The 13,640-nt window shown below is 46.4% G+C and overlaps 1 protein-coding gene across 1 annotated transcript in view; it reads right to left on the bottom strand.

Annotated features, from left to right (window-relative positions):
- Positions 1-13,640, bottom strand: part of MASP1 (MBL associated serine protease 1) — a 345,593-nt gene that overhangs the window by 40,010 nt on the left and 291,943 nt on the right. Inside the window, exon 14 of the mRNA XM_063916502.1 lies at positions 8,138-8,205. Within this exon, the coding sequence (XP_063772572.1) occupies positions 8,138-8,205 (68 nt within the window). The remainder of the gene's footprint in view (positions 1-8,137; positions 8,206-13,640) is intronic.

The following is a 13,640-nucleotide window of genomic DNA, read 5'->3' as shown; positions in this document are numbered from 1 at the left end:
CCATGGGCTCAAGCAACCATAGTCTCGCAGGGGATTTCTGATAACACGGGCGAGACAACGGAGTTAGGGCGCCAGGGGTTACTAGGCTCTCCTGCTCCCACAACCAGTATATCTTTCCTGTACTCAGACCTCTGCCATAAGATCTCCTCTGGTCTGGAGTACGGGAATCATAACACTGGGGATGATATGCTGAGGAAAAGTTCAGTTTCACACCGAGGGCAGAACACAGGGACCTCCAAAACTTGGCCACAAACTGAGGTCCTCTATCTGACAGAATCTCCTGCGGTAAACCATGAAGTCAGAAGATCTCTGCTACAAACAACTTTGCCAACTGAGATGCAGATGGGAGACCATGAAGAGGAACAAAGTGTGCCATCTTAGAGAACCGATCAACTATGACCCAAATGGTATTTCGTCCTCCAGAGATAGGTAAATCGGTTATAAAATCCATAGAGATGTGAGTCCATGGTCTTTGTGGCACGGGTAGTGGATGAAGTAAACCTGATGGAGGACCTTCTGGACTTTTATGTTGGGCACACTTTGGACAGGCAGCTATGAACTCTTGAACATCAGTTTTGAGATGAGGCCACCAGTAGGAGCGCTGAATGAACTTGAGAGTTTTGTGACCTCCTGCATGGCCCATAAAGGGTGAAGTATGAGCCCATGTAAGGAGTCTCTTTTGAAGATTTGGAGCAACAAAAGATCTTCCAGGAGGGGGGAGTGGAGACATACAAGTTGCTGAGAAAGATGTTAGTTCCAAGATATACTGTTCCCTTGAATGATCAGTGGATTCTTCAGAACTTAAAGAACAAGAAAGCGCATCGGCTCTCCTGTGAACCTGGCCGGTAGCTGAGGGTAAACTTGAAACGAGTAAAAAAGAGAGCCCATCTTGCTTGGCATGGGTTTAGACATCGAGCTGATTGTAAATATAAGAGGTTCTTGTGATCCGTGGTTACCGAAATTGGATGTTGAGCTCCCGCCAGTAGGTACCTCCATTCTCCAGCTTAATTGCCAACAGTTCCTGTTCTCCAATAGTATAATTCTGCTCAGCGGGAGAGAACCTTTGCGAGAAGAATGCACAGGGATGAACTTTCTTGTCCTTGTGAAGCTGAGACAACACTGCTCCCACACCCACAGTGGATGCATCAACCTCGACCAGGAATGGGCGACCGAGATCAGGTTGCTGGAGAACAGGAGCACTTATGAAGGCTTTCTTTAAAGATGAAAAGGCTTTTAAAGTCTCCGGAGACCACTTGGTAGGATCTGCTCCTTTTCTAGTCAATGCAGTAATGGGCGCTATGATAGACGAGTAATTCTTAATAAATTTCCGATAGAAGTTGGCAAATCCTAGAAAACGTTGAATCCCCTTAAGGGTGACAGGTAGCGACCAATCCTGTATCGCCTGGACTTTAGCGGGATCCATCTGTAACTTCTCTCCCGAGATGATATAACCGAGGAATGGGATCGAGGACAATTCAAAAGTACACTTCTCTAGTTTGCAAAATAACTGGTTCCTCCTAAAACTGGTCAGTACTTCCTTAACTTGTTTTCGATGGGTCTTCAGATCCCTAGAGAAGATTAGAATGTCGTCCAAATATACCACCAAGCAATTGTATAGAAGGTCTCTGAAAATTTAATTAACAAAATTTTGGAAGACTGCTGGGGCGTTACACAGACCGAAGGGCATTACCAGGTATTCGTAATGCCCATCGCGGGTATTAAACGCTGTCTTCCATTTGTCTCCCGAGCGAATGCGTATCAAATTGTAGGCCCTCGTAAGTCCAATTTGGAAAATAAAGTAGTTCCTTTCACTCGGTCGAACAGTTCTGGGATCAAAGACAAAGGATATCTGTTCTTAATTGTTATCTCATTGAGACCTCTATAATCTATACAAGGCCGTAGACCCCCGTCCTTTTTCTTAACGAGGTAGATGGCCGAATGAAATCTTTATCCAAATTCTCCCAGATATACTCAGACATCGCTTGCATCTCAGGGAGCGAAAGGGGGTAAATCCGCCCCCTGGGTGGAGTCTTGCCTGGTACCAGGTCAATGGGACAGTCCCAACTTCGATGCGGGGGCAAGGTGTCGGCCCCTTGTTTACTGAAGACATCCAGGAAGGACTGATATTCCATCGGAAGGCTTTAGGAACTGGAGGTACAGAAAGGTTTCACCGTGGATAGACAACTCTGGAAGCAAGAGTTCTCCCAAGCAAGCATATCCATAGTTCGCCAGTCAATGCAAGGATTGTGTCTTCGTAACCACAGAATTCCTAAGACCAGTTCGTGAGAGGCTTTAGGAATTACAAGGAAAGAGATGTTTTCCGAATGAAGAGCTCCTACACTCATCTTAAGGGGTACAGTACGAAAATAAATAATCCCTTCAGGAATATAACTACCATCCACCGCAGTAGCAGAGATAGTTCGATCCAGACGGACTGTTTGCATTCCAGATTGTTTAACCAGAGCTGATGTAATGGAGCTTTCAGCGGCTTCGGAATCGAGTAGTGGGGGGATGAGATGGAGGGAGGAAGGAAGCTCCAGATGAGTTAGCAATACAGACTCTTTCTTGGTGAGTAATTCTGGGGACTCTCCTAACTTAGCATAAGCTAGGAGCGGGCGTTTCCCGGACGTTGATTACAGGATTTAATGAAGTGATCAGATGCGCCACAATACATGCACAAGTTCCCTCATCGCTGTCTCTGGCGTTCCTCGCTGGTGAGACGAGAGCGATTGATTTGCATAGGTTCCTCCGGAATGGGAGATGGTGACCGAGGTGGCAGGTTAACTTGAGGCTTGGGACGATCCGACCTTGCTTTCTCCAGACAGCGTTCTCTGTACCTCAGATCGAATTTATTGCACACGGAGATTAGTTTATCCAACTTGTTTGGTACTTCCTGAGTAGCCAGGTCATCCTTGATCTTATCGGAGAGACCGTTCCAGAAAGCTACAATGAGGGCTTCTTCATTCCAGTTCAGTTCGGAAGAGAGAGTGCAGAATTGGATCTCGTACTAGCTGACGGTACGAGTGCCCTGACATAGGAACAGGACCTCCAATGAAGCGGCAGTGGTCCTCCCTGGCTCATCAAAGATTTTACGAAAAGTGGACACGAACTCTGAATAATTGGAGAGATTGGGATCCGCTCTCTCCCACAACGGTGAAGCCCATTCCAAAGCCTGCCCAGTGAGAAGGGAAATTATGTAGGCCATCTTGGTCCGTGCTGAGGGGAAGTTAGCAGACTGCAACTCAAACTGGATTTCGCACTGGTTGAGAAATCCGCGGCATTGTTTCGGACTTCCGGCAAATTTGCCGGGTGATGGCATATGCAACCGAGGAAGTGGAACCGGAACAGGAGGAATTGAAACTGGAGACTATATTGTGGAGCAGCAGTAGATACTTGGGGCGCCGCTAGGGCCGCATGGAGAGAGTCTAGGCGATCGTACATATTCTGCATGAACTGCATCATTTGAGATTGGGTGGACTCCTGCTTACTCTGGCGTGACAAAAAATCCATGGTGGCATCGCCTCCTGAAGCCTGATCACCCGTCGGATCCATGGGACCAGTGCTTACTGTCACGCTCGGTTGGATTTGGTTATCCAGCGGCTGAGATTTGCCCGAGGAAGCGACTGCCTGTGGATGTAGAAGACGAGGGGGTTGGATATAGTTCCGTCTCATGAGACAAGGGATCAAATGGAGGACATAGGCGGAGCTAGGAGTCTGTTAGTTGTAGTTCTTAAGAACGAGACTGAGGGTAAATTACTGCGGTTTGTGAATGGTGGCTTAAAGACGTGGCTGAAGACAACGAACTGCGGACTTGTGAACTGTGGCTTGAAAGATGAAGCTGAAGATAAAGAACTGCAGACTGTGGCTTGAAAGACAAGGCTGTAGATAGTGAATTGTGGACTGTGGCTTGAAAGACGAGGTTGAAGAGCTCTGCCTTTTAAAGAATTGAAGACTGCGGAGGTCACCGTGGCACCCGGGATTCCTCTACGGCTTAGGGTCTCAATGGGCACTCTATGAGAGGAGGCGGGCTGACGACAAAGGACTGCTGCAGCAAAAGATAGTAACCAGAACCAGGGCACCTGGAGCAACCTGGGAGCACAGAGCTAGACGACCTTACACAAGTAAGTAACTTGAAGCACTGGCACCCTTGCTCTGAACCAGCCCCTTTTTGTAGGAGAAGCCTACCCTGGATTGGCTGGACACAGAGTGGGATCCAATTGGCTCTGCTTGGTCTCCAACATGGCGGCCCCCAGCAGAGAGGACACACAGGGAACCATTCTGCACACTGGACTCCCTGCCTCCCAGAAGCTGCGCTCACCGGCCGAGCCCCTCTGCCGCAGCAGCACCCTGCCACAGCGCTCAGGCCCCCAGCCTCCAGTTTCCAGCCGCCGGGTGGACGTACCCGAGGTCCGCACTGCGGCAACATCCCAGACTGGAGGACTGAAAAAGAGAGACTGTAGTCCCTCTGTACAAACGTGGAAGCAAGGAAGAGGCAAACAACTACAAGTGAGTCTTACATCAATAGTAGGGAAATTGATGGAAACACTCTTAAAAGAAAGAGTTGTAGATTATCTCAAATCCAGCAATTTACAGGATCCCAAACAGCCTGGATTCCCTGAAGGGAGATCATGTCAAACAAATCTTATTGACTTTTTTGACTGTGTGACTAAAGTGATGGATAAAGGTGGAGCCATGAATATAGTTTATCTAGACTTTACTAAGGCATTTGACACTGCTCCATAATGCAGACTGCTAAATAATCTTGAAAGTTTGGGATTGGATACTAGGATTATTGAATGGATAAGATCTTGGTTGCAGGATAGAAAACAGAGAGTTGTGGTAAATGGAGCGCATTCACAGGAGAGAAATGTTACCAGTGGAGTACCCCAGGGATCTGTACTTGGACCGGTGCTTTCTAATATCTTTATTGGTGACCTTGTAAATGGCATTAAAGGGAAAGTATGTCTTTTTGCAGATGACACAAAGATATGCAACAGGGCAGACACACCAGGAGGGGTAGAACAAATGATTGAGGATCTAGGTAGACTAGAGGAATGGTCAAGAGTGTGGCAATTACAGTTTAATCCCAAAAAAAGCAAAATCATGCACTTGGGTCTCAAAAATCCAAAGGCTAAATATAGTATTAATGGCACTATAATTGGAAACTACTGTGGAGGAAAGGAATCTAGGGGTGACTGTTTCAGGTGACTTAAAGGCAGGTAAGCAGTGTAACAAAGCAATGAGGAAGGCTAGTCAGATGCTTGGATGCATTGGGAGAGGAATTAGCAGCAGAAAGAAGGAAGTAATAATGCCACTGTATAGGTCATTGGTACGGCCTCATCTAGAATACTGTGCTCAATTCTGAAGGCCATATGTTCAAAAAGATATGAATACATTAGAGACTGTACAAAGAAGGGCAACTAAAATGGTGCATGGCCTACATCACAAAACATACACAGAAAGACTAAAGAATCTCAATATGTCTACTTTGGAGCAGAGAAGGGAAAGGGGGGACATGATAGAAACTTTCAAATATGTCAAGGGTTTTAACAAAGTCCAGGGGGGAAACATTCTTCAAATGAAGAGAAGCAATAGGATACGAGGACATGCACTTAGACTAGAGGGGGGAGGTTCAGGGGAAATTTGAGGAAAAATTACTTTACAGAAAGGGTAGTGGACAAGTGGAATAGCCTCCCATCAGAGGTGGTAGTGGCTAAGACAGTAGAGCAATTTAAACATGCATAAGGATATCCTTACAAATAAAGAAGGATCAAATAAGGCTTGAGGTAACAAATATGGTAATAAAAGGGGCAGACTAGATGAGACAAGTGGTTCTTATCTGCCATCATATTCTATGTTTCTATGTTTCTATAACCTTGAGGTTAGAAATAACAGTCCAACCAATACCATTTAAGATCATTGTTCAAAATTTGGCAGACAGGGGCTGTGACCTCACTGTATTGTCATCTACATTTTAAAAGGTAGTTGGTCATACCCAAAAATTGCTACACATTTATCTATGGGGTAGGTATGTGTTGGATAGCCTGTGTCTTGGCAGGATCTGGCTTAACACCCTCTAAAGTTAGTAGATGCACTTGTTGCTGGAGGTCACATACAGCAGATTGTTTTTAAAACTCCATTGCACTTTTATTGGACTTATAGAGCATGCATAATGTATATGTATAGCAATATACAGTAATGTCCAGTGTTAAGTCCTTCTCATTTAATTAATGTGCATGAGTTACATCATTATTAGTTCCACAGAGAATCCTTTCCCCGATAAGCTCGTTTCCTAATACATCATAATCATGGGTGTAGTATTGTGGTTCGGTGGCTGGGATCCCGGTGGCAGCGGTGCAAGTGGGCAGGTATGGGTGGGTACAAAATTTAGCCGTGGGTACGCCATACTCACTGCCACCGGGCCGCCGCTCCCTCCCTGCTTCCACTGCTGCTCACTGAGCCGCTGCTGCTGGAGGGGATGAGAGTGCAGTGTGCGCCTTTCCTGCCCCTCAGTGTTTACCTTCAATTCGGCACTGGCCCGTGAGCCAATCAGATCTCGTGGACCATCAGCCAAGGCTCCTGATTGGCTGCTGGACTGTGTGCTTTGATTGGCTCACTGATCTGCACCTTTTTGAAGGTATAGTGACACCCGCATCGCCGCCGGAGACTGAGGGGCAGGAGAAGCGCTCTCCTCCCCACAGGAACAGGACAGCAGCAGCACGGTAAGCAGAAGAGAAGGGGGGGGAGGCATGTGTACCTGGCACTGGGGTCATATCTGGCGCTGCGGGGACATGTCTATCTGGCACTGGGGGCATATCTGGCACTGGGGGCATCTCTATCTGGCACTGGGGGCATATCTGGCACTGGGGTCATCTCTATCTGGCACTGGGGGCATATCTGGCACTGTGGGGGCATTTCTGTATCTGGCACTGGGGGGACATGTGTATCTGGCACTGGGGCATTTCTGTATCTGGCACTGGGGGCATATCTGGCACTGGAAGTATCTCTATCTGGAACTGGGGGCATATCTGGCACTGTGGGGGCATTTCTGTATCTGGCACTGGGGGGACATGTGTAGCTGGCACTGGGGGCTTTTCTGTATCTGGCAATGGGGGCATATCTGGCACTGTGGGGGCATTTATGTATCTGGCACTGGGAGCATATCTGGCACTGGGGTGACATGTGTATCTGGCACTGGGGCATTGCTGTATCTGACACTGGGGGCATATCTGGCACTGTGGGGACATGTGTATCTGGCACTGGGGGCATTTCTGTATCTGGCACTGGGGGCATATCTGGCACTGGAGGCATATATGTATCTGGCACTGAGGGCATATCTGGCACTGTGGGGGCATTTCTGTATCTGGCACTGGTGGGCAATGTATATCTGGCACTCTGGGGGCATTTGTGTATCTGGCACTGTGGGGCAATGTGTATCTGGCACTGTGGGGCAATGTACTGTATATCTGGCACTGTGGGGCAATGTACTGTATATCTGACACTGCGGGGCAATGTATATCTGGCACTGTGGGGCAATGTATATATGGCACTGTGGAGCAATGTATATCTGGCACTGTGGGGCAATGTGTATCTGGCACTATTGAGGTCATATGTGTATATGCCCCCCATATGTGTATCACACCCCCATTTTCATTGGCCATGTTGGCCACACCCATTTTTTCTGTAAGATATTTTTCTACTTGCACCACTGTCCGATGGCCAGCATACCGGCACCAGAATCCCGACCGCCAGCATACTGACAGCTAGGCGAGCGCAAATGAGCCGACAGCTGGGCAAGCGCTCGCCACGCTGCGGGCACGGTGGCGTGCTAAGCACACCACACTATTTATTTTACAGGGAGGTAATGAACCCCCAAGAGGGAGAATAGGTGTTGGTATGCCGGGTGCCGAGATTCCGGCGCTGGTATACTGAGCGCCGGGATCCCAACAGCCGGCATGCTGAATACCACCCCATAATCACATTCCATTGCTAATAGTTTCAACCGTGCAGCATACTCTCAGAGGGGCTTTGCACAGCAGTGTTAAAGGCATGCCTGTCCATCATAACAGTTTTCATTGGTAAGCGTATCTCATCAAACTTAACTTCCCATATAGAAAGAAAATATTAATTAAATGACCTCTAGTAGGGACTCCGGCAGGTTTCTTAGGAATTGCTTTCCCCATCCAGTGACCACGACTATCTCATCTGAAAAGACAGCACAGATTATTATCTAAAGATTAAAAATTAATGCTGTGTTTACTATGATTTATTACTGCACAACAAATGTATTAAAACATTTCACATATGTAGATGACAACATCTGATTACAATTTCTGGAAACACTTGATGTTGAGCATATGACTTTCTACATGACATGAGCAACAAATTGTATGCAAAGGGTTCTGCATCTCTGAAGGTGTCGTAACCATTTACAATAGCCATTTAACAATTGTATAGCATGCAAAATAAATAGTTAAGTGTGACTTGAACAGTTGGCAGTGCAAAGATCAAAAGCAAAATATATATATAGGGACATTACGCTAAAAAATGAAGGACACTTGCCAGTCTTGTACATAAAATATTGAAATACACCATACATGGGCTCTGTTTATGAAGCTATGAAAAGACCTTTATCATTTCTCACCTGTCATAAAAGGGTTTTTCACTTCCACCCACTTCCCATAATGACAAAATGGTTCTCTGACAGAGCTCATCAAACATTCAGAAACTGTCAGCAATGTCCCTGTGAAGGCAGAGAAGGATCTACACAGAAGAAATAGGGGGAGGCATGAGCTAATGCTGTAAACTGGGACTAGTGGCGGGAGGTTCAAAGCCATAATTGTAGAAGGAGGATTGTCTGGAAAATTGTGAAGGTTGGAAGACATCAGTAGCAGCACTGATGCAGGTGAGGTGTGCTTTGCAGCAACTCCAACTGGATGACGGGAGGAACGGTCCACAGAGAAATTCTGGTCAGGGAGCAGTACCACAGTGCAGATCACTGGCAACGAATAGAGTTATGCTCACCCTGCAAAGGGTGGACCAGTTGGTTAAGAAGATCTACCTGAAGGGTTTTGTTTAGCTGTCAGCATCTAAGTTCATATTATGTAAGCAAACCTGTAAAGGGTGTGATACGGGATGCCGGTGTTTGGGATGCCGAAAGTCATAAGACCCTTCCCCTTCCCCTCCTAACCCTAACCCTCAGTTTCTGCAGCCTAACCTTAACCTTCCCCCCAGTGGGAACATAACGGTGGTGCAGGTCGCACCCAGGTATCACCCGCCAAGGGGCGACACCAAAATGCCAGCTCCTGCTCAATGACAGGAGCCAGTTGCTGCACTTTAACATTATGTTCAGAACCTGGCTCCTGTCACCTTGTAGGAGCTGGCACTAAAGCCATAGCACTCCCCGGGGGCAACCTGCATCTACCAGGCCACTAGAATGCCAAAAACAGGGTTTGGGGTCGCAGGGCCATGCCCCTCCCTTTAAGCCACACTCCATCCCATGAGGACATACACCCTTCTCACGCCCGCCTGCACTAGGTGTCATAAGGGGCAGTGATGCCCCTACTCACCCCCTCCACAGCTTAACCCTAACCCTCACCAGGGATGCCTAACCCCCATCCTCACAACCGAATCCTAATCCATAGAGGCGGAGCCACAAAGCTGAAATCTTAAATTCAGATGAATTCAGTGAGATTGTAGATAGTGCTAATACTCCTTTCTCTACAGATCTCATTAATTGAGCGAGACAGTTGGTGGGTCCATGAGACATCATGACGTAGGAGCACAGTGCTCCATTGGAAATGTTTTGCAGAGCCACAGTAACGGAGCTCAGTGCCAGCATTACTGATATTAAAACTAGTCTGAGCCACATTACTGAGCCTCTATACAACATTGAATTACTGTAGAAGCCAGCCCTTGTGCTGGATCATGGATGGGATGGATTTTGTGGACCAGCCTCGGGCCCCTTGGGACCCACTGGGCCCTAGGCCGGTGTCTAGTTTGCTTTTTTGAAATCCATCCCTTTTAACAGTCAAGGCTCTGTAGAACATTGCACAAGCAGTACAGCATAGAGTGGAACTGCAAGGTGAAGGTGCTCCTCCCACATGTCTGCAGCATTTTTCCTTCAGCAGCAAAGCAAAACATTATTAATACTTATAGATGAGGATACCCATGATGTAGACCTAGGAAGCAGGGAAGGGAATGGAATACATCCAAAAATAGAATGTCTCCTGCTGGCACCAGTCTGGGCCACCAATGGATACTCCTTAGAGGCTTCAAAGTGTCCTAATTCTTATTACTGGCTATTGTGGCTGCAGAGTGGAACAGATATTACCTCACTGCAGTCTAATTAATACTTTATTAATTGTGTAAAATAATTTTTTATAATTTTATAATCAGATCTAATTATTATTTATTAGGTGTATTTTTAAAATTTTGACAAATATTTTTATTGCACTTTGTAAATGGAACAAGCGGAAAAAATAATTCAATCATTTTAAAAACATTGGAACATTACAATGACATTTTTTTCCAAAAGCTATAGGGTTCCAGACAGGGGCGGAGCTACCGGAGTCAATGGATTCAGCTGCCGCCTGGCTCCAGCCAATAAGGGGACATTTGTACTCCACTGTCTCAGCCAGCGCCCAGCCCAGGTCACCTGCAGCGACGGCGCTGTGTTGTTCACTAAGCATCATGTATATGATGCCTGCGACGGCTGCTGCAGTCGGCGCGATCTATCTGACAGACACTTGTCCCCTGCTGCGCTCCCCTTACCAGCTGTGAATACAGGAGTACAGTGACAGACAGTCTGGTCAGCCAGTACAGCTCCACCTCCTCCAGCCTCCTGCTATTCTTCCCTATCCACCCAGACAGGCAGAAGCTCCGCCTCCGACAGGATGAGGGGGGTAGCTGCTTACAGTCACAGGAGAATAGTGGCTCACAAAAGGGGGTCTGGGGGCATGTGTCCCATGGCATCCCTCCTTCATGGGGCCATCCTGAAGATTAAAAGAAGAAACAGAAAGTGGCAGTGTCCCAGCAGGGGATGGGGCTACCTAGCCCTGTTTCCTGCAATGCCATATGGGACCAGAGCCGTCTTAACAGCAGTGTAGGCCCCTGGACACAGCAATGCACTGGGGCCCCTACCCACCCATCAGCGGAAGGGGTAGGGGGTGCTATCAGCGGCAGCTTTGATGTTCCGCGGGGGGTAGGGGGTGTTCTATCTTTCGCTCAGCATGTAGGACCTGGAGAAATAATTTCTGCTAATTACTCCTTTACTGCACAAATGGGGCGGGAAGGAGAACACTAAACTGTAGAAGGGGGCATTGTGCTGAATGAAGGGGCCCTGGTACATGACTTCCAGGGTGGTAGGGGGTATTTAATACACAGGGGAGGGGTGGATAGTGGAGTGGGCTTAATATTCATCATTTTCCGGGGGTCAGGGCAGCTTGCTTTACTGCAGATATCTCCAGTTCCTGGAAATAGATTTCTTAGCTTTAATGGGAAAAAAAAAAACTAGAGAGTCCCACCTTTCAGGAGGTACTGGGGACACCTGTCAGGAGGTACTGGGGACACCTGTCAGGAGGTACTGGGGACACCTGTCAGGAGGTACTGGGGACTTGGGGATCAGAATTCAGGAGCCAGAGCAATCCAGCAACAAAAATATAAAACTGCATATTAGGAGTGTGGAGCTGGAGCAGGGAACAGCTGCTTGAAGGCTGATATCTCTGGTTCTGGGCACAGTAGAGACATGCTGCCAGTGTCCACTGAAAGGGGAAAGTCTCAGCTTTTGGAGTATACCCTCAGAAAAACTGTAAATCAGACAGAACCCAAGATTTCTGTCTGGGAAGAGCAATTAACAGGCTTGGATGGGGACCACTGCTTTGAAGTCTGATATCTCTGGTTCCCCAGGACCGATTTTAAAAAATCTGGTACCCCTGGAAAGAGGGGACCCTCAGCTATCAGCCTATGGCCCTTTTACTCCTGGGGCCCTTGGGCAAGAGCCCATTGAGCCCATACGAAAAGACGGCCCTGTATGGGACATAGGAGTGATGGCGCTGCCACGATCCCCACTCAGTGACACAACTGTCATTATACTGTATGTAAGGTATGAGGACTATTGTGTCTGTGTAACTACAGTATTTATGTGTATGTTTATATATGTCTGAATAACTATATATGTCTGTTTATATGTGTCTGAGTAACTATGTGTGTGTCTGTAAATATATATGTGTCTATGTAACTGTATCTGTGTATCTGTGTAATTATATGTGTCTCTGTGTAACCCTGTCTATATTCAGTATATCTGTGTATATAATGTGTCTGTGTATATACAGTATGTGTCTGTGTATATGTGTGTCTATGTAGCTGTATATGTGTATCGGTGTAACTATGTGTCTCTGTGTAACCTTGTCTCTATATGTATGTGTATATAATGTGTCTGTGTATATACAGTAGGTGTCTGTGTATATGTGTGTCTATGTAACTGTATATATGTATCCAGTCGCGTAAGTTTGTCTCAGTTGCCCGGAGGCAAGAAAAATATTGGTGCCCCTCCCCCTATATATCATCCGTAAGCCAATAAGATGCCGTTTTGAGATCAGAGTAAAACTGAACCCGCTCATCTCTAATTCTAACTATATGAAGCTACTACAAAACCGTTGCAACTAGGCAGATCTATGTAGGGGTCCAGCCACACACTACATAGATCTGCTCAGTCACTCACAATGCTGATTATTTCTCTGACAATTAATTTGCAAGTGTCATATCCAGGATTAGAACCCACAACCTATTACACTGGAAGCATGCACCTTACTGATGGAGATATCTGCTCTTGCATAGGAAGTATGAGAATTCTAACTATATGAAGTTAGTTGTAATTGTCAGAGAAATAACTTCATATAGTTAGAATTCTCATGTTTCCTTTATAGGAGCAAATAGCTTCATCAGTAAGGTGTCTGCTACAGTATATCTATAATAAGGAGGGTGTGATTTGTAAGGTGTAGTGACTAGTGGGGAAGTCGGCTACGGAAGAGATACCGGCTGCTGTCAATTAACTTTATTGATTAATGTCGCTGAACACACGGAACAGGAGGATAGGTGCCCCCCTTCAAAGCAGGAGCCCGGCGGCAGGTGACTCCGTTGCCACCCAGAGTTCTGCCTCTGTATGTATCTGTGTAACTCTATATGTGTCTGTGTTACTGTGTATGTGTATCTGTGTAACTCTGTCTATGTGTGTCTGTGTACATACAGTATGTGTCTGAATAACTATATATGTGTCTGTATATATGTTTCTGTGTTTATACAGTATGTGTCTGTGTACCTGTATATATGTGTCTATGTAACTGTATATGTGTGTCTGTGTAACTCTGTAGTCACAAAGTTGCTCTCAGTATTGTCTGGAGGTCACAAAGTTACTCTCAGTATTGTCTGGTAGTCACAACATTGCTCTCAGTATTGTCTGGTAGTCACAAAATTGCTCTCAGTATTGTTGGAAAGTCACAAAATTGCTCTCAGTATTGTCTAGTAGTCACAAAATTGCTCTCAGTATTGTCTAGTAGTCACAGAATTGCTCTCAGTATTGTCTAGTAGTCACAGAATTGGTCTCAGTATTGTCTGGAGGTCACACAATTGTTTTCTGTATT

The sequence above is a fragment of the Pseudophryne corroboree genome, chromosome 4, assembly GCF_028390025.1.
Source record: "Pseudophryne corroboree isolate aPseCor3 chromosome 4, aPseCor3.hap2, whole genome shotgun sequence".
NCBI classification, from domain to species: domain Eukaryota; kingdom Metazoa; phylum Chordata; class Amphibia; order Anura; family Myobatrachidae; genus Pseudophryne; species Pseudophryne corroboree.
The sequence above is the reverse complement of the archived record's forward strand: the minus strand, read 5'-3'. Positions and strand labels throughout refer to the sequence as shown.